General features: G+C 38.8%; 1 protein-coding gene across 2 annotated transcripts; it reads right to left on the bottom strand.

Moving 5' to 3' along the window:
* Positions 1-974: 974 nt before the first annotated feature.
* LOC132113243 (platelet-activating factor receptor-like) lies at positions 975-4,885 on the bottom strand. Of its 2 annotated transcripts, XM_059521057.1 has the most exons (3): positions 4,721-4,883; positions 2,248-3,249; positions 975-1,843 (listed from the first exon to the last, which is right to left on the bottom strand). In XM_059521057.1, exons 2-3 carry the CDS (start codon positions 3,238-3,240, stop codon positions 1,832-1,834), a joined length of 1,005 nt encoding a protein of 334 aa, XP_059377040.1. In that variant the 5' UTR covers positions 3,241-3,249; positions 4,721-4,883; the 3' UTR covers positions 975-1,831. The 2 variants fall into 2 exon arrangements, with proteins under 2 accessions (XP_059377040.1, XP_059377039.1); XM_059521056.1 differs by lacking the exon at positions 975-1,843 and having other exon boundaries at positions 1,978-3,249; positions 4,721-4,885.
* Positions 4,886-21,716: the final 16,831 nt, after the last annotated feature.

Genomic DNA, 21,716 nt, shown 5'->3' on the forward strand with positions numbered 1-21,716 from the left:
ATGGCACCTAAGTCATGGTATTGAAGGTGGAGAGAGAACTGTACATGCACTCCCCCACCTACAGTTCCTGCCGTCCCGAGACTCAAACTCACAACCTTTCGATTGCCAGTCCGACTCTCTAACAATTAGGCCACGACTTCCCTCTTAAAAAGAGTTTCTGTACTAGAATAGCATCTGCAGTTGATAGAATGTGAGACCAGAAGTTTTTCTATTACATCTATCCTTCATACACTTCATACATTGAATCATCTCTTGAAAGAGATGATTCAGTCACTATTCACTTCCACTAAATGGATAAAAACCCAAGTCCCTACCTTTTGCATAACATCTCCTTTACGTTCCACAGAAGAATGTCACACAGGTTTGGAAAGAACATGTGGGTGAGTAAATGAGAACTTTCATAACTTTAACAAAAAGGACCGTACAACACCATCTTGCAAAACTTCCTGCTTAATGCAGAAGTTAATTGCTGAGAAAGATTCAGCAGAAGCAGCTGTCATACAAGCATTATGTTATTTTACAATGTGCTAATGCAACAAGGAAATAAACATGATTGAATAATTGTCTAAAGGACCACCATAAAACACACAGCGTCCCCTTGGAATTATAAGGTTCTATCTGCATTCCGAGTAGTTTTGAGATTTTGAGCTTCAATGTTTTTGCATTCCATTCGACTATATAGATACAACTTTGTTGTTTATTTAAATAAAAAGTCCCAAACTGTACAGAACATTAAAAAATCTATCACATAATATAAATAAGTTGTCCCTGAATAAGAATAAGTGAATAACTAAATTTTGACAAAAATATCAAATAGAACCTTATAATTTCAAGGTCATGTACACACCTTGTTAATTAAACAATAGAAAAATGGCAAGATATTACTGGGAATCTAAACACATATTTTCTTAAAAGTCTGGATTTGCAAATCCTTACATATAAAAAGAAAGATTTAAATATCTTGTAAAAAGATATAAGAGATCAAGAAAAGGGCAGTTTATTGGTAATTTCAAAGTTTAAGTGCACATTTCCAGGGGATGTGTGGTTCAAGTTCCCCATTCTGGAAATCAAACCACTGCAAAATAATACTTGGGTTTCCTTTGTGGCATAAGAACTGGCCCACAGGAATGCTCCTCACAGAGCTACTTCAAAACAACCAATGTAGTACAATAAATATGTGTTGTCATATTAACATGAGACAGAAATAAACTATCAAGAGCAATTTGACGAAGAGCAATTTATATTCCTGATATTCCAAACTCCTCAGCAGCACCACAATCTCTCCCTTATTTAAGATAGACAGTGAAGCTCTGTCATCTGCATTGTCTAAAATAACAATTGAGCTGTCTTCTGTTCTTATCACCTCTTGGTTTGGTCAGAACTACCACAGCATCCTCTTGGCTCATTTGTCATCCTTATTCTAGAGAAGACTGTCTACTGATATGACATCATGTTTTCATTTGTTCAACACAAGAATGAACACCACATCTTATCAAAAATAACAACCCTTTTACAGATAATATGCTTTTCTAACCAATATAGATATTTCACTTACACAAGTGCAAACATTTAAAGGCATCATGCACATTCCTTTTTCGGTGATTTTTTTCTTTAAAAGACAATATTATAATACATGAATCAAATATCAGGTGGAAGAAGCTTAATATTTCAGTATATAAAGCATTTATCATATGCATTGAACAATTTGAAGAGATGGAATTATCTCGTTTATCTGCAAAGGGCAGCAACTGAAGATCATGTCAATAATTTGATTACCATTTAAAGGGATGGTTTACCTAAAAATGAAAGTTCTGTCATCATTTGCCCAGTCTCACGGTAACTCCTGTGGAACACAAAAGAAGAGATTTTGACTGGTTTGTTTAAGTCATTTTTTATAATAATTTTTAAAACAAACAAACAAACAAAAGTCATACCTTTGGAACAATATGAGGTTGAGTAAATGATGACAGTATTTTAATTTAAGAATCCAAACAGAACCTAATTTGGAATTGAAATTAATTTCCACTAGAATCTAAATCTAGATTATAATTGGTTAAAATAAACAGACAATAAATATTTCACAGCAGTTTTCTAATCTACAGTATATAAGATTACAATTTGCTAAAATAAGCAGACACCAAATATTTCTCAGCAGTTTTCTGATCTTCATTTTTCACTCTGATGTCTGCTCTTCAGTGACATAGCTGTGGTTAATGTGTTGCGTGAACAGTTTTTGCTTTGCTTGACCTTTGTGAAATGGTTCTGGATGTACTTGCGGAACATTGTAGTGGCGAAGCAATACACCAGCGGGTCCAGTAGGCAATTGAGCCCCATAAGCATGAGGGTGATCTGGTGAGCATCGTTTAATCTTTGGTGAGTTTTGTCTTCCCAATCTTTCCTCAAGTGCAGCACAGACAACACCCAGGGTCCCTGCACCACGTGGTGGGGGAGGAAACAGATCACAAAGACGCCTGTGACAGTACACAGCATCCTCAAAGCTCTGCGCTTAGTACCACCGGGACGCTTTCCTGTGCTGGCTCGAGGCTGACTGATGGGCTGCTTTAGAAGAGCTCGAGCAATCAAAATGTTGCAGACAATCACCATCAAGAAAACAAGAAAGAACACGGCAATAATGATGAAGTGGGTGAAGGCCACTCTTTTTATTTCAGAGTCTTCCTCGTTTTGATAACCCTCAAAACAGCGAAAAATGTTCTTGTTCTTGTCCTTCTGGATTCCCGGATTAGTGAGATATATAATTGAAGCTACAAGAGTGATGACCCAGATGAGCGCTGAGATGATTGCTCCACGTTTCCAGGAATCAGAAGAAGCAGCCACCAGTGGCCTGGTAACGGCCCAGTAACGGTTAATGCTGATGACAGCAAGGAAGAGAATAGAGCAGTATGTGTTGATGAAGAAAAGAGAGCCTGTGATACTACAGAGGAATTCTGGGCTCCTCCAGTTGCCGTGATTCTTGTAGTAGTCAATCCAGAACGGTAGAGCGACCACAAACAGCAGGTCTGCAACAGTCAAATTGGTCATGTAGATTCGAATCTCATTCATGGCTTTACACTCCCGCATATGGTGCAGCACATAAAGAGCGTAGCAGTTGGCCATCAACCCCAAGGGAAAGACCAGTCCATAGAATATAGGAAAGAGAGTGTAACGGAACTCTGAGTCAAGGAATGTGTTGGCAGGGCTGTTATTTCCAACAGTCATAAAGTCAGTGTTAGGAGTCGTCATCTTGTTCTCCTGAGAACAAAACAGACCCAAAAAGCAAAATACAATTAAATTTGGTTCCTTCTAGTACACTTTGAAGTAGTCATCTTAAAATGATATTGGCTGAGCTGTAGATGGAGGAGGTAGTATCCCCCTCTCTTGATTATAATGGTTCTCTATACTTCTTTTTTATGGTAAGTGTTGCCTTAGAAGTAAAGTTTCTGCACCACATTGAAATAATGAAACTGAAATAGTTTGAAACGGTTTTCAAACATGTTTCCCAAACACCTTAACCCCTGGCTTCCACTGGCTGACCAAACTAACAGTCCTGCCCTGAACTCAGACACTGGTTTGGACAATGTTTGATACTGTCACAAAACATGATGTTTACGCTTTCATCCTTTAATTTGTTTTTTTTAAGGGGGGGGGGGGGGGGCTGTTCACACAGAACACACTTTTTGCTGTTCCACCCAGGCACTTCACTGACCCTGCTACCCTTTGTGACCTACAAAGGGGACATTCGGCACTACACAGCATACAAGACCCTGTCTGTGAAAACCCAGCTAAAGTTATTTTTGTTGGTGATTTAATCTTTTATATATAAAAGCATCCTTCATAAGGTAAAGAACATTGTTAAAAATGTGATATTGATATCTTTATTAGTGACTAAGACCATGTCAAAAATCGAAATCATAGTAAAAAATTAATGGTTGAAATCAAACTTTGATGCTTGTTTTCTCATAAATAGATTTTGAGACTTTAGCCTTGTCTTCACAGAGAGAGTCACACCAATTTATACTCAATTGAACCTGCAGCTTTTCAGCAACAATATAATACAGTATACAGTTTCAACAAATTATACAATGTCTCACAATAAAACAGTGACAACATTATATAGCAGACATTTACCTGAATATATGCTTAGCGTATTTTCTAGTCTAGTTGTTCGATATATGCCTACAAACGCTGTGACAACTAGCCCCGGCCTCCATATAATTGTTTACAATAGCAATAACACAACTCGTAATTGTAAGCAGGTCCATAGACCACATAGCATTACTTATTCACATTACATCGAATTTTTTGTTTTATACCAATAATAAATTGTTCATGTGTACTTTTAAGTTAAATATTACACTCTATTGGATTTTTTATTTTTACTGCATATTAATCACACGGTGGGCTTTTCCAGCATTACATGTGTCAATATTGCATCTTCACCTTATAGGCAGAACAAACGACATTAAAATATCGTAGTCGATGTCGAAACACCCAAAAACTGTCGAGTTTTACATAACTGATATTTATAACAATAATTCTGCTGCTCTTGGTTGGTATCTGCTCACAGTGAATATCATAACAAGATAGCGCGCGGTCTCCTGCGAGTGACGCCAAACTATTCTAGTCTCTGACACATGAAAAAGCTTTTACGCGTGCTTTTCTTATTCTTTAACAATTAACAACTCTTTTAAATTAGCAAAACTACACTTATATCTTATCCTACCTTGTAGTTCCCGGTGAATGTGACGCTCGAAAGCAGCGCTCTGAGCGTTCAAGCCTTCAGCGCTCAGCTTTTCATATTTCACACATTGTCACACCTCCCGCTGTCACTTCCTATTTTCACCCCGGTTATATTCCAGAGAACGCTGTGATAACACTTCGTTTTCAGTATTAATAAAATTTAAAGTTACGCAGCTATGCATCACCTCTTCATGAGATTGGACGAAAAACGCACAGGCATGGGATACTTTGAAGAAAAGATCAGACCAGTAGTTGATGAATCTCTGCTTTGTTTTGCTGATCTCTTCTCCGTTTTTATTTTTAGGGGTAACTCGTTAAAGTAGATCTCTACCAGGGACCTTCAAAGTTTTATGCTGTTCAGTCAAAACCTGGAAAACCAAGTCCAAAGTAAGGGAGAGCAGGGGCGAAAGTACCATTTTTCAGAAAAAAATAATTTTAAAAGATAATGTTATAGACAGAGATATATTTCTGCTGTGGCCAGTAACTGGGAAGTGTGGTCTATCAATACCAGGTGGTATTTTGTAGAAATGTAGAAAGACTTTAGTATAATTTCACTTTGAACATAAGTTGCACATTGTTAATTTTGACCCCATCAGTTGGGACGAAAGTAACACACAAGTGGGTCAAAAGTAACACAACAATATAAGCTAGATTGTTTTCGGTTACTCTTATTTTTTATTAAGTATACCTGACTATGACCTTGTTAATATGTAACTACAAACATATTTTGTCTTTTATCTTTGAAAAAAAAAACATTTCAATTACATTTTCATATTTTCCTTTTAAATTTAAGTTTCATCAAATGTCTCAAAACCCGATTGTACAAACTTGATTTTTTTTTAAACATATTTTTATTTCAGTGTATTTTTATAAAACATTTTTCAACAGAATGAACAATATAAAAATTGAATTACATAAATTCTAAACATAATGTAATAGTAGGCCTATTCATGTTTCCATCCGGTTGTTTTTATGCATCAATTCAAAATGTGCATTAAAACATCTGGAAACACTGCTAATTCTTAGGTGGAGGTTTCAAAGGTAAAGTATGCCTAAACCTAAATATAACTAAGGTAAATGTGATTTAGCAGCTGTCCAGAGAGTGATGTTCCTCTCTGTCCAGAAAAGCCCTCTCATAAACATCTGGATAAAACCAGACCTCTGTCTGTCTGTCTGACCTTCACTCTTGACACATTCTTTTGGTATAATATGACATAAAAATTTTAATAAATGATACAAGACACAGAAATTTACAGTATAACATGCACCGGAACAAAATAAATACTTCTTGTAACTGTAGCGGGACAAAAGTAACAATCGTTACTTTCGTCCCGACAGAAACTCTTGACATTTAAACCTGATTTACTTTTATACTGAAAAATTCTGAAAATGCAAACTTTAGGATGTGTTAAAGCACTAAATAACCTGTAGATTGATCATTACCTTGACATATGAAACGAAAAAAACAACACGACTAATTAAAAAAAATTACCGCTTCAATAATTTACTTTTTGTACTCGAAAACAGTTTTACGGACATAACTGAGGAAAACGATAACAAAATCATTTGATATTTTTCAGCTCCATCAAGGGTTGCGTGTTGAACATGCTGTCATAGATTGGAATGCAAATGCAGTAAGAGGCTCTGAGAAAACCGCTTTGTTACTTTCGTCCCACGAAAGCGTTAGCACTCGTTAGCTTGTCATTAGCGTTTTCACTCGAACCTATCGCTGTTTTTCTTTTCTCCTCTCCTCTCTCTCGCTCCAGTTTTTCACAAGTTCATCAGACAACCGCAGTAAGAATATTTCATCAAGCACGGTGAGTAATGGCCTCTCCTGTTATTGTTACTTGCACCTCTTGCCACATGTACGGTTTATCTATCTCTGTCGCTGATGAGGGATTCACATGTGATAAATGCAGGGAAATAGTTAGGCTGACAGAGAAGATTTCAGAATTAGAGACACGCATCCAAACTTTAATTGAGGACAGTAAGAATGTTAGGGTTCTAGATACGGCTTTGGATGAGTCTAGCTCAGAGATTCCTGTACATTGTTCGGTTCCGGAAACAGAGCCCCTGCAGCAGGGCAACTGGGTGACGGTGAGGCAGCGTAGTCGTGGGTCAAAACACCACTCTTCTGTTCTGATCAAAACATTAAACAGGTTCTCCCCACTCAGTGATGCACCCACTGAGAAACCTGATGAAAGTGCTCTAGTTATTGATGATTCTATTGTACGGAACGTGAATATAGAGACACCAGCCACCATAGTCAAATGTTTACCGGGAGCCAGAGCGCCTGACATCTTGGCAAATTTAAAAGTGCTGGCTAATGCTAAACGTAAATACAGTAAGATTGTTATTCATGCCGGCGCTAATGATGTTCGACTTCGCCAGTCGGAGATCACTAAAAATAACATTAAAGAGGTGTGTGAACTTGCAAGCACGATGTCAGACACTGTAATATGCTCTCGTCCCCTCCCTGCTTACCGTGGTGACGAGATGCATAGCAGATCGTCATCACTCAATGGCTGGATGTCTAATTGGTGCCCACAGAATAACATAGGTTTCATAGACAATTGGGCGAGCTTTTGGGGCAGACCTGACCTGTTTAAAAGAGATGGTCTTCATCCCTCCTGGGGTGGCGCCACTCTTCTCTCTAGAAATATGGCAAATAGTCTTAGTGTTTATACTTGACTAACTGGGGCCCAGGTCAGGAAGCAGACAGACTGGCTAAACTGACCGTCTGCTAGCTGCCTCACGTCACAGAGGTCAGTTAATTCTCAGCACATAGAGACTCTTTCACCTAGATATCACACTATAGAGACTGTGTCTGTTCCCCGAACTAGAAAATACAAAAAACGTCCAAACCAAGTTAAGATTAACAATTTAAGCAATATGGATAAACAAATGATAAAGCTTGGCTTATTGAATATCAGATCCCTTTCTACGAAAACACTTTTTGTAAATAATATGATCACTGATCATAATATAGATGTACTCTGTTTGACAGAAACCTGGCTAAAACCTGATGACTACATTATTTTAAATGAGTCCACCCCCCAAGATTACTGTTATAAACATGAGCCGCGTCTAAAAGGCAAAGGTGGAGGTGCTGCTTCAATTTATAACAACGTTTTCAGGATTTCTCAGAGGGCAGACTTCAATTATAACTTGTTTGAAGTAATGGTGCTTCATATAACATTATCCAGAGAAACAAATGTTAATGATAAATCCCCTGTTATGTTTGTACTGGCTACTGTATACAGGCCACCAGGGCACCATACAGACTTTATTAAAGAGTTTGGTGATTTTACATCCGAGTTAGTTCTGGCTGCAGATAAAGTTTTAATAGTTGGTGATTTTAATATCCATGTTGATAATGAAAAAGATGCATTGGGATCAGCATTTATAGACATTCTGAACTCTATTGGTGTTAGACAACACGTTTCAGGACCTGCTCATTGTCGAAATCATACTCTAGATTTAATACTGTCACATGGAATTGATGTTGATGGTGTTGAAATTATTCAGCCAAGTGATGATATCTCAGATCATTATTTAGTTCTGTGCAAACTTCATATAGCCAAAATTGTAAATCCTACTTCTTGTTACAAGTATGGAAGAACCATCACTTCTACCACAAAAGCCTGCTTTTTAAGTTATCTTCCTGATGTAACCAAATTCCTTAGCATATCCAAAACCTCAGAACAACTTGATGATGTAACAGAAACTATGGACTCTCTCTTTTCTAGCACTTTAAATAAAGTTGCTCCTTTACACTTAAGGAAGGTTAAGGAAAACAGTTTGACACCATGGTATAATGAGCATACTCGCACCCTAAAGAGAGCAGCCCGAAAAATGGAGCACAGCTGGAGGAAAACAAAACTAGAGGTATTTTGTATTGCTTGGCGGGAAAGTAACATATCCTACAGAAAAGCATTAAAAACTGCTAGATCCGATTACTTTTCTTCTCTTTTAGAAGAAAACAAACATGACCCCAGGTATTTATTCAATACAGTGGCTAAATTAACGAAAAATAAAGCCTCAACAAGTGTTGACATTTCCCAACACCACAGCAGTAACGACTTTATGAACTACTTTACTTCTAAAATCGATACTATTAGAGAGAAAATTGCAATCATTCAGCCGTCAGCTACAGTATCACATCAGACACTATACAGTATCACATCACGTTACTTTCGACCCCGCTCTCCCTACATGCAGTGAGCACAGTAGAATCCTCTAAGATGATCATTTGGCTCACTGCCCTTGATTAGTCATCATTTTTGTTTATCATTATTCAAGAGAAGTAGTTTTACCCAATAGGAATTTAAAGGGGTTCCAAAAAAATGTGTGACCTGGGACGTCGCTAGACCATTATTCAGTCTCATGTTAATAAAAGTCTATGGACAAATTCATTGGAAAAACTCTCTTTACTTGCCCACATTCTTTCCCAGGGCTAAATATACACACACACATTTTTTATTAACATATATGGTCACTTTAGTTTGGGGACCAATTCTCACAATTAACTACTACTTTTGCCTCAAACTCCAAATAAGCCCTCTCATAAACATCTGGATAAAACCAGACCTCTGTCTGTCTGTCTGACCTTCACTCTTGACATATTCTTTTGGTATAATATGACATAAACATTTTAATAAATGATGCAAGACACAGAAATTTACAGTATAACATGCACCGGAACAAAATAAATACTTCTTGTAACTGTAGCGGGACAAAAGTAACAATCGTTACTTTCGTCCCGACAGAAACTCTTGACATTTAAACCTGATTTACTTTTATATTGAAAAATTCTGAAAATGCAAACTTTAGGATGTGTTAAAGCACTAAATAACCTGTAGATTGATCATTACTGTGACATATGAAACGAAAAAAAACAACACGACTAATTAAAAAAAATTACCGCTTCAATAATTTACTTTTTGTACTCAAACAGTTTTACGGACCTAACTGCGGAAAACGATAAAAAATCATCTGATATTTCTCAGCTCCATCAAGGGTTGCGTGTTGAACATGCTGTCATAGATTGGAATGCAAATGCAGTAAGAGGCTCTGAGAAAACCGCTTTGTTACTTTCGTCCCACGTTACTTTCGACCCCACTCTCCCTACATGCAGTGAGCACAGTAGAATCCTCTAAGATGATCATTTGGCTCACTGCCCTTGATTAGTCATCATTTTTGTTTATCATTATTCAAGAGAAGTAGTTTTTCCCAATAGGAATTTAAAGGGGTTCCAAAAAATGTGTGACCTGGGACGTCGCTAGACCATTATTCAGTCTCATGTTAATAAAAGAGTATGGAAAAATTCATTGGAAAAACTCTCTTTAACTTGCCCACATTCTTTCCCAGGGCTAAATATACACACACACATTTTTTATTAACATTTATGCTCACTTTAGTTTGGGGACCAATTCTCACAATTAACTACTACTTTTGCCTCAATAAACTCCAAATAAGCCCTCTCATAAACATCTGGATAAAACCAGACCTCTGTCTGTCTGTCTGACCTTCACTCTTGACATATTCTTTTGGTATAATATGACATAAACATTTTAATAAATGATGCAAGACACAGAAATTTACAGTATAACATGCACCGGAACAAAATAAATACTTCTTGTAACTGTAGCGGGACAAAAGTAACAATCGTTACTTTCGTCCCGACAGAAACTCTTGACATTTAAACCTGATTTACTTTTATATTGAAAAATTCTGAAAATGCAAACTTTAGGATGTGTTAAAGCACTAAATAACCTGTAGATTGATCATTACTGTGACATATGAAATGAAAAAAACAACACGACTAATTAAAAAAAATTACCGCTTCAATAATTTACTTTTTGTACTCGAAAACAGTTTTACGGACCTAACTGCGGAAAACGATAAAAAATCATCTGATATTTCTCAGCTCCATCAAGGGTTGCGTGTTGAACATGCTGTCATAGATTGGAATGCAAATGCAGTAAGAGGCTCTGAGAAAACCGCTTTGTTACTTTCGTCCCACGTTACTTTCGACCCCGCTCTCCCTACATGCAGTGAGCACAGTAGAATCCTCTAAGATGATCATTTGGCTCACTGCCCTTGATTAGTCATCATTTTTGTTTATCATTATTCAAGAGAAGTAGTTTTACCCAATAGGAATTTAAAGGGGTTCCAAAAAAATGTGTGACCTGGGACGTCGCTAGACCATTATTCAGTCTCATGTTAATAAAAGTCTATGGACAAATTCATTGGAAAAACTCTCTTTACTTGCCCACATTCTTTCCCAGGGCTAAATATACACACACACATTTTTTATTAACATATATGGTCACTTTAGTTTGGGGACCAATTCTCACAATTAACTACTACTTTTGCCTCAAACTCCAAATAAGCCCTCTCATAAACATCTGGATAAAACCAGACCTCTGTCTGTCTGTCTGACCTTCACTCTTGACATATTCTTTTGGTATAATATGACATAAACATTTTAATAAATGATGCAAGACACAGAAATTTACAGTATAACATGCACCGGAACAAAATAAATACTTCTTGTAACTGTAGCGGGACAAAAGTAACAATCGTTACTTTCGTCCCGACAGAAACTCTTGACATTTAAACCTGATTTACTTTTATATTGAAAAATTCTGAAAATGCAAACTTTAGGATGTGTTAAAGCACTAAATAACCTGTAGATTGATCATTACTGTGACATATGAAACGAAAAAAAACAACACGACTAATTAAAAAAAATTACCGCTTCAATAATTTACTTTTTGTACTCAAACAGTTTTACGGACCTAACTGCGGAAAACGATAAAAAATCATCTGATATTTCTCAGCTCCATCAAGGGTTGCGTGTTGAACATGCTGTCATAGATTGGAATGCAAATGCAGTAAGAGGCTCTGAGAAAACCGCTTTGTTACTTTCGTCCCACGTTACTTTCGACCCCACTCTCCCTACATGCAGTGAGCACAGTAGAATCCTCTAAGATGATCATTTGGCTCACTGCCCTTGATTAGTCATCATTTTTGTTTATCATTATTCAAGAGAAGTAGTTTTTCCCAATAGGAATTTAAAGGGGTTCCAAAAAATGTGTGACCTGGGACGTCGCTAGACCATTATTCAGTCTCATGTTAATAAAAGAGTATGGAAAAATTCATTGGAAAAACTCTCTTTAACTTGCCCACATTCTTTCCCAGGGCTAAATATACACACACACATTTTTTATTAACATTTATGCTCACTTTAGTTTGGGGACCAATTCTCACAATTAACTACTACTTTTGCCTCAATAAACTCCAAATAAGCCCTCTCATAAACATCTGGATAAAACCAGACCTCTGTCTGTCTGTCTGACCTTCACTCTTGACATATTCTTTTGGTATAATATGACATAAACATTTTAATAAATGATGCAAGACACAGAAATTTACAGTATAACATGCACCGGAACAAAATAAATACTTCTTGTAACTGTAGCGGGACAAAAGTAACAATCATTACTTTCGTCCCGACAGAAACTCTTGACATTTAAACCTGATTTACTTTTATATTGAAAAATTCTGAAAATGCAAACTTTAGGATGTGTTAAAGCACTAAATAACCTGTAGATTGATCATTACTGTGACATATGAAATGAAAAAAACAACACGACTAATTAAAAAAAATTACCGCTTCAATAATTTACTTTTTGTACTCGAAAACAGTTTTACGGACCTAACTGCGGAAAACGATAAAAAATCATCTGATATTTCTCAGCTCCATCAAGGGTTGCGTGTTGAACATGCTGTCATAGATTGGAATGCAAATGCAGTAAGAGGCTCTGAGAAAACCGCTTTGTTACTTTCGTCCCACGTTACTTTCGACCCCGCTCTCCCTACATGCAGTGAGCACAGTAGAATCCTCTAAGATGATCATTTGGCTCACTGCCCTTGATTAGTCATCATTTTTGTTTATCATTATTCAAGAGAAGTAGTTTTTCCCAATAGGAATTTAAAGGTGTTCCAAAAAAATGTGTGACCTGGGACCTCGCTAGACCATTATTCAGTCTCATGTTAATAAAAGTGTATGGACAAATTCATTGGCTAAATATACACACATACATTTTTTATTAACATTTATGGTCACTTTAGTTTGTGGACCAATTCTCACACTTAACTACTACTTTTGCCTCAATAAACTCCAAATTTCTGCTAATTAATAGCTAGTTATATAGTTGTTAAGTTAAGGTGTGGAGGAGGATAAGGGATCTAAAATATGATCATACAGAATAAGGCATTATATGTTTTATAAGTGCTAATAAACAGCCAATATCTTAGTAAAAACCATCTAGACAATCTTCTGGAATTGCCAGAAATGTTTTTCCCCTGTCCTATAATCAGAAGGAAGGGAATATAAACAAATTTTAACACTGCTAAACATACAAGCACTGAGACCCACCCTTATTATTTTGAAATCAAGCCACGGCCCTGAAAACATCTAAATGATTAGAGACTCCCTGAATCACTCTGTTGTTCAGTGGTTTTGTAATGGAGGAAGCAGCAAATCGACGTAAACCATAAAAAAATGACTGCAGATACTGAACTGGCTAAGGGTTTCTCCTCTGTGCATTTGACACTTGGATTGAGACATTATGGTGTTTAATTTCATTTGCATGCTATCTGCTGGCTGTTGAATTAGGCAAACTCTCATTTATAATTCTGTCATGAGTATAAATAACTATTTTCTGAGTAGCCTTATCTCTGAAGATAGCCTTACAGAAAATTACATTTCCAAAATTGTGAGAGCAATGGTTAATTTGTGTGTTTATAAGCTGAAATCAGTCACTTTTTCTAGCAAAAACAATGCATGTTGGATCAAGGTATTCAATAAAAACCTGACAGATAAACAGGATAGAGGTTTTGCTTGTTCTACTGTTTGTTTAATGAGGTTAATAAAATGTTCATATTTATTATCTATAACAACAACTCATAGTTGATCTTGTAACCAGGGCCGGCAATCTCAACCGACTGGCCGATGCCAGCCTAAAAAGACGCTCAAGACACTTCTGCGCGTCACAAAAGCTTATCATTTTCACGTGTTTTTAAGTCTTGCCAATTTAAACATTCAAGAAAGTTTAAAGCATTCAAACACAAAAGATGCAGAAAAGACTCAACTGAATAGGCTACTCACTCTATGTTCGGTGTGCACGCAGAGGGCTGTGTCTCACGATCAGTAACACCGAACCGAGCTCTCCTTCACATCCTCCTGCCCCTGAATGAACAAATACATATTGCAGTTTAACCTTGCAAACAGAAAAAGATTTGAAAAAGCCTAATTCAGCACCAACACGCAGTGTTCTATACACATAGGGCTCACACAGACAGACCGTCTCAAACCCCTTGAACACTGAATTTGCCTCTTCTTGCTCTTTTACTGACAAATACATACAAAATGATGTCAAAATACCGGTCTTGGAAAGTATGTTCGAAAAAACTCGGTTGTGTGTTAAGTGAAAGTAAACAGTGGAGAAAGAAATCGGATGTGTATCATGATAATGGATGCATTGTCTCTTAAAATAACTACACCTAATTTTAATTTGAATGTTAATCCAAGAAAATGAAAGAAAGATCGTTTATAATTTACTGCTCTTGTCTGAATTACTTTGTAGTTTTAATAAGAATTAATCCACAGCCAAATAAAGCGAACTTTGACATATTATACCCCAAAAAGTACTATAGACTACCATGTTTTGCTTAAGTTTTTTTTTTTCTTTAATTGCTAATTAACCACAGACTTAACAAAATTGGGCATTGCTTGCTAATTGGTCAACAAAGTATTGATAGTTGTGTAAATATTGACATGCTAATGGTTGTCTGAAGTTTTGTTTGATTGTTATCCATTACACACCTTTTTATCATTTATTTTATTACCATTTTCTAAACTATAGCAAATAAACTGTGATAATATGAGAAATGTTGAAGGTATCTAAATACATATTGGTCTGACTGTATATTTTATTTTACATTGAAGAATATGAAGTGCTATTTTACATTTGATTATTCGGTTTCTGTACTTCGACACCTACAAACTTGAAAAAGCTTAAACATTGTGTAGATAGCACAAATAAATAAACAGAACTACCATTTCAAACATGGCCTACAGCCTGACCCAGAAACCCCAACCACGGGCATGCTTGTAACATGCAAATTATGTCTACAGCAGAAATGCACCTAAAAATCTCTAAATGAATAAGTGGTATCTGCTGATGAGAACTTGAAAACTATTTTTACTCATGTTCACAGTTACAGTATTTGGGGAAGTCCGGTGTGCTACAGTCAAGTCTTGCAATATTAAATATATTATATATAATATTGCAATATGCAATATTATAATAATGCAATATTATCAGGAGTATATAATAAGTAACATTTTGACCACATGTAAAAAAAATTCTGAAAAACTCAACTGCTGAGTGTTTTGAATTAGAGTTTACAGTTTCAAATGGAGTTAGCTGATTGCAAACATCTTCATAATGACTCACATGAAAGTGTTAGGAAGGATGAAGAAAACTCAAATTAGTAAAAATAAAGAGAACTAATATTGTTTGATAATTAGACCACTAATGGGTCCTTAATGGCTGACAAAGGGGCAAGTGAAATGATTATATAAGTAATGCATCATTAGTGGTTTGATCACACAAGATACTCACAGACCTACTTTGTTTCTAACAGTGATGTCAGTACTAAAATAGTACACTATTTTATTCTCTAATGGGCACACCCAGAAAAAAAAACTGTTTTAAATAAGTTTTGTCATTGTACACTGTACTGTAATACTGTATACTTCCTGAAATGTTTAATATTATAGCAAGTCGCTGGGGTTTATTTGTTAGAATAGCCAAAAAAAACATTGTGTGGTTCAAAATTATTGATTTTTCTTTCATTCCAAAAATCATTAGGATATTAAGTAAAGATCATGTTCCATGAAGATATTTTGTACATTTCCTACCATAAATATATCAAGGCAAATTTTTGATTAGTAATGTGCATTGCTAAGAACTTAATTTGAACAACTTTAAAGGTGATTTTCTCAGTATTTTGAATTTTTTTTTGCACCCTCAGATTCCAGATTTTCAAATAGTTGTATCTCGGACAAATATTGTCCTATCCTAACAAACCATACATCAATGAAAAGCTTATTTATTTCAGATGGCAGTTTCGAGAAACTGCCCCTTATGACTGGTTTTGTGGTCCAGGGTCACATATACTTTGTAAAGATGCATATAACACACAAACGAATGCAGTCATACATTCCTATACCCTGCTAACAATCCTCTGAGACTTTGCTCATTGGCTAAACGATGGCCCCTTAGCGTTGGCCCTGCATGGGCAGCCCTCACTTAGCCCCTAAGAAGCCCTCACTATGCCCCCACAGGGCCCACATTATTAATCTACAACAATAAGTTTGTTGCACTATAAATAATTTCCGGCTACTATAACTAAAGTTTTTGGATAAAACAATTATTGGTAATATCTGAAATGGATGCGGTAACCACATCTGTATTGTCAAAAATGTACAATAGTCAATGGGATTTCAAATCAATGGATTTATCAAATACAAAATAAAAAACATTTAAGTCCGGTCATACAGCTAATTTAACATTTTGAAAGGAAGTTCTCAGGTTACGAATGTAACCATGGTTCCCTGAGAGGGAACGATACACTGCGTCCTCTAGGGGACACTTTGGGGAACACTTCGTCGTGACCCGTGTCTGAAGCATACTTTGAAAAACACCAACGTGTTGGCCGGCGACAGCCTCTGACGTCACTACCGGCGCGACTATAAATACGCGCCAGTAGGACCCGTCACTTATCTTCTTCGTGAAGCTTGCATCCGAAACATAACAGGGAGCTAGAGGACTCAGTGTCTCGTTCCCTCTCAGGGAACCATGGTTACATTTGTAACCTGAGACGTTCCCTGTTAAGGGAACTTCAAACTGCATCCTCTAGGGGACACTTTGGGGAACAGTATACCCATGCTGCCATGCTGAGGGGAGTGCAGGCCAGAACCATGGCAAACACTAAGTACCAACTCTACCATTTCACTGGGAGTCGCCCCTGGGATGGTTAGACGGGTGTCCATGACATTATCCCTTATGGCCAAAGGCCTAAGCTACATATCCAACTTACCTGTAGGGCCCCTGTAGAGCTGAAGGCTTGGAATCACGAAAAAGATTCCTTTAAAGGGATACGGCTAAGAACCAGCATGTTCTTTACCAAGTCCTGCCTGTCACACAGGAGCTACCGCTAGTTTTCGCAAAAACTTGCCGAAAGAGCTGTCTCAACAATTCTCCAGTAGCAACGCCCTGTTCTAGTATCAGAGAATACATGGGTGGAGTGGCGCCCAAGATGAACGGGGCTTAAACCGACTCAAGAAAGGGCACGAAGCAACTGCGCGAAGCCCCCACCATATAGGATTTTAGAAAGAACGCAGAGTACTAGCATGCGAACTTACCACAGTATGGATTTCAGAAAGTGTGCAAAGACTTCACGTGCACACTTACCATAGCATGGATTTACAAATACTGTTCTAGGGAGGGGCTCTTGTGGCACTCTGATAGAGCAACTCATAGATGGAATGGCCCGGGAGCAGAGCAATTGGAGGAAGAAATGTACAGATGAAGCCTCGGCCACGCCTGTACCATGGCGTCCAGCCCCAGTGGAGCTGGATGAGTAAGAGGAAGCCAGAGGGGATAGTGTGATGCTCTCTCTCGCACACAGATCCACCCAAGTCTGGCCAACCTCTCCAACTCTGCTTCATCACCTCAGTGCGAAGGCGCCATTCCCCGAGCCTCAGTCCCTGCTTCAACAGGATGTCTGCTCTCACCGTGCATCTCAAAAACAGTATGTAGTACTGGAGCGCTCTGGTGAAAAAACCGAGCATTCAGTCTCATATGAGAGGAGGACTCCGAGCTCAGAGTAGCACGCTCATAGGCGACCCTTTTTTTGGAAAAAGGGGAGCGCTGCTAAACTATCACGAGAATTGCCCAAACAGCCCCTCATGTTGCGGGAAGCGATGCTTGAGGTGTATAACAAATACACACTGGCTGAATGAAGCCCAAGGAACCCAGGGCTAATCATCTTAAGAAAGGGAACAGAGCGGAGCGCGTAACCCCTACTGTACAGGATTTCAGAAAGTGCGCAGAGTCTTGCGTGCACACCTGGCCGGACATCCATGAAATTCCCTGCAGTGCTTTGCCAGTTCTGATGATCAGCCAGGCTCCTGCCGAAAGCCTGTGATCTTAGCCACCTAATACCAGAGCACGAGGCCGGAACTGAGCACTGTAAAGGAAACTCACAGAGTTTGTTAGTAGACATATAACCAGCAGCAATATAACACCCAGATATAAGCAGATAAAGAAAGGGTAATCGCGCGGCGGCGGGACATGCTTTTACATCAATGAATGGTGGTGTACAGATGTAACGGTGTTAAAGAAGTAGTGCTGTCCTGATCTAGAAATGCAGTTTGTCAACTGAAAGCCGTTGTATTCGCCGCGGGAGTTTCACTCGTTCATTCTGGTTAGTGTTTACATTCCTCCACAAGCGCATGTGAGCTCAGCTTTACAGAAACTCGCTGATCAGATCACAGACACAGAACAACAACACCCGGACTCTGTTTTAATCATTCTTGGGGACTTTAATAAAGCCAATCTCTCCCGTGAACTGCCAAAATACAGACAGCATGTTACATGTCCCACCAGAGACAGTAATATATTGGATCACTGTTACACCACAATAAAGGATGCATATCACTCTGTTCCACGAGCAGCTTTGGGACGTTCTGATCACTGTCTGGTTCATCTTATACCGACCTACAAGCAGAAACTTAAATCTGCTAAACCCGTAGTAAAGACTGTGAAGAGATGGACCAGCGAAACAGAGCAGGATTTACAATCTTGTTTTGACCTCACTGATTGGAGTGTTTTTGAAGCTGCTTACACCGATCTGGACGAACTCACTGAGACTGTAACATCCTATATTAGTTTCTGTGAGGATATATGCATTCCTACCAGGACTTATTTAACATTCAACAATGATAAGCCATGGTTTACAGTAAAACTCAGACACCTTCGTCAGGCCAAAGAGGATGCCTACAGAAATGGGGACAGGGTCTTGTACAATCAGGCCAGGAACACACTGAACAAAGAGATTAGAGCGGCTAAAAAGACCTATGCTAAAAAGTTGGAAGACCAGTTTACTTCCAACGACTCAACTTCAGTGTGAAGAGGACTGAGAGCCATAACAAACTACAAGATACCATCCCCTTGCACTTAGGCTAATCAACGACTTGCTAACGACCTGAATGAGTTTTATTGTAGATTTGAAACCGCCAACACCCACTCTGACCATCTCCCTACACAACCATTAACACCTCCTGCAATCCCCCTCACCATACCTCCTGCTCTTCAAATCTGTGAAGATGATGTGCGCCAGGTCTTCAAGAAAAACAAAAGAAGAAAAGCACCAGGCCCAGATGGCGTTACACCAGCTTGTCTGAAAATCTGTGCTGACCAGCTGGCCCCCATCTTTTCACAGATCTTCAACAGATCCCTGGAGTTGTGTGAAGTGCCTTCCTGCTTCAAACACTCCACCATAATCCCCATTCCAAAGAAACCCAAGATAACAGGACTTAACGACTACAGACCTGTGGCTCTAACGTCTGTCGTCATGAAGTCGTTTGAAAAACTGGTTCTGGCTTATCTGAAGGACATCACTGGACCCTTACTGGACCCCCTGCAGTTTGCTTACCGAGCAAACAGGTCAGTGGATGATGCAATCAACATGGGGTTGCACTTCATCCTGCAACATCTGGACAAAACAGGGACTTATGTGACGATCCTGTTTGTGGACTTTAGTTCGGCTTTCAACACCATCATCCCAACAACCCTCCAGACCAAACTGACCCAGCTCTCTGTTCCTAGCTCTATCTGTCAGTGGATCACCAGCTTTCTGACAGATAGGCAACAGTTAGTGAGACTGGGGAAATTCATGTCAAACAGCTGCTCCACCAACACTGGTGCCCCTCAGGGATGTGTTCTCTCCCCTCTGCTCTTCTCCCTGTACACCAACGACTGCACCTCTAAAGAGCCCTGTGTCAAGCTCCTGAAGTTTGCAGACGACACTACAGTCATCGGCCTCATCCAGGACGGTGACGAGTCTGCTTACAGACAGGAGGTTGAGCAGCTGGCTGTCTGGTGCAGTCTTAACAACCTGGAGCTGAACACGCTCAAAACAGTGGAGATTATTGTGGACTTTAGGAGAAACCCCCCTGCACTTTCCCCACTCACCATCATGAACAGCACTGTGGCTGCAGTGGAGTCATTCAGATTCCTGGGAACCACCATCTCTCAGGACCTGAAGTGGGACAATCACATTGACTCCATTGTGAAAAAAAGCCCAACAAAGGTTGTACTTCCTTCGCCAGCTGAGGAAGTTTAACCTGCCACAGGAGCTGCTGAAACAGTTCTACTCAGCCGTCATTGAGTCAGTCCTGTGTACTTCAATTACTGTCTGGTTTGGTTCAGCTACAAAATCAGACATCAGAACACTACGGAAAACTGTTCGGACTGCCGAAAGGATTATTGGTGCTCCTCTGCCCACCCTTCAAGAACTGTATACATCCAGAGTGAGGAAAAGGGCTCAGAAAATCACTCTGGATCCTTCACATCCAAGTCACCCCATCTTTGAACTTTTGCCATCTGGCCGGCGCCTCAGAGCCGCAAATACCAGAACAGCAAGGCACAAGAATAGTTTCTTCCCCCAGGCAATCTACCTCATGAACAGTTAAATGCTCCCCAATTATGCTTATAAATGTGCAATATCCCTATATTTATTTGTTAACCCTCCATCCTAGAACATTCCTGCATCTCACTCAATCCTATTCCATTATCATTTATAGCACAATTTTTATACACTTATTTATTTGCCAATTTGTAATTCTCCTTTTTTTTAATGTTTTTTCTTTTTTTTGGTCTGTGTGTTGTTGTCTCTGTGTACTGGAAGCTTATGTCACTAAAACAAATTCCTTGTATGCGCAAGCTCACTTGGCAATAAAGCTCTTTCTGATTCTGATTCTGAACCCAGCAGAGCACTAACTTCAGTATCAGAATGGGTTAATGACAACGCATCTTCCTCCTGAAGTTCACTCTCGTTTGCCACCGAAGAGTGTGAAAGGAAAAGTCCCTCTCTACACTCCTCAGCGAGATCCACCTGTGATCCCCATGAGCTCATTCTCCTCCGTGCAACGGCGGGTCCTGAGCCGCGGGAACCAGATGGCTGTCCCTCTTTCCTCGAAAAGAGAGACAAACGAGAGCGGAGCTTTTTCACAGAAAAACGCTCGCAGTGCACGCAGATTGCCCCCTCAAGGACATAGCGCGTGCTCTTGATAACAATGATAGATCGCCCTTATCATTTTGGCTCGTTTCTCAGATGCACGCTTCAAACAAAACAGTCAATGAAGACGAAGAAGATAAGTGACGGGTCCTACTGGCGCGTATTTATAGTCGCGCTTGTAGTGACGTCAGAGGCTGTCGCCTGCCAACACGTTGGCGTTTTTCAAAGTATGCTTCAGACACGGGTCACGAAGAGGTGTTCCCCAAAATGTCCCCTAGAGGACGCAGTTCGAAGTTCCCTTGACAGGGAAGTAAAAATTATCTGGATAAAGTGGAGCCTTACTGTTTTGCAAGGTACTTAATGTTCAGTGTTCTCCCACTTGAAAAAGACAGCCCACTACAAGAACAATTCAACTGGATTTCAATCACTGACCACACTTTTGTACTTGTTTTCCCTTTTTTATTTTAAAAGTTCAATGCAGTGTTCATTCAGTCAGGTGAAAAACATTTAAACACAAATTCACACACCACTTTAAGAGCAAGCAAGTAGATGCAGTCAATACGCACAGAATTTAAACCCTTGTTTTTAAATTGCCATAA

The sequence above is a fragment of the Carassius carassius genome, chromosome 32, assembly GCF_963082965.1.
Source record: "Carassius carassius chromosome 32, fCarCar2.1, whole genome shotgun sequence".
Classification (NCBI taxonomy): domain Eukaryota; kingdom Metazoa; phylum Chordata; class Actinopteri; order Cypriniformes; family Cyprinidae; genus Carassius; species Carassius carassius.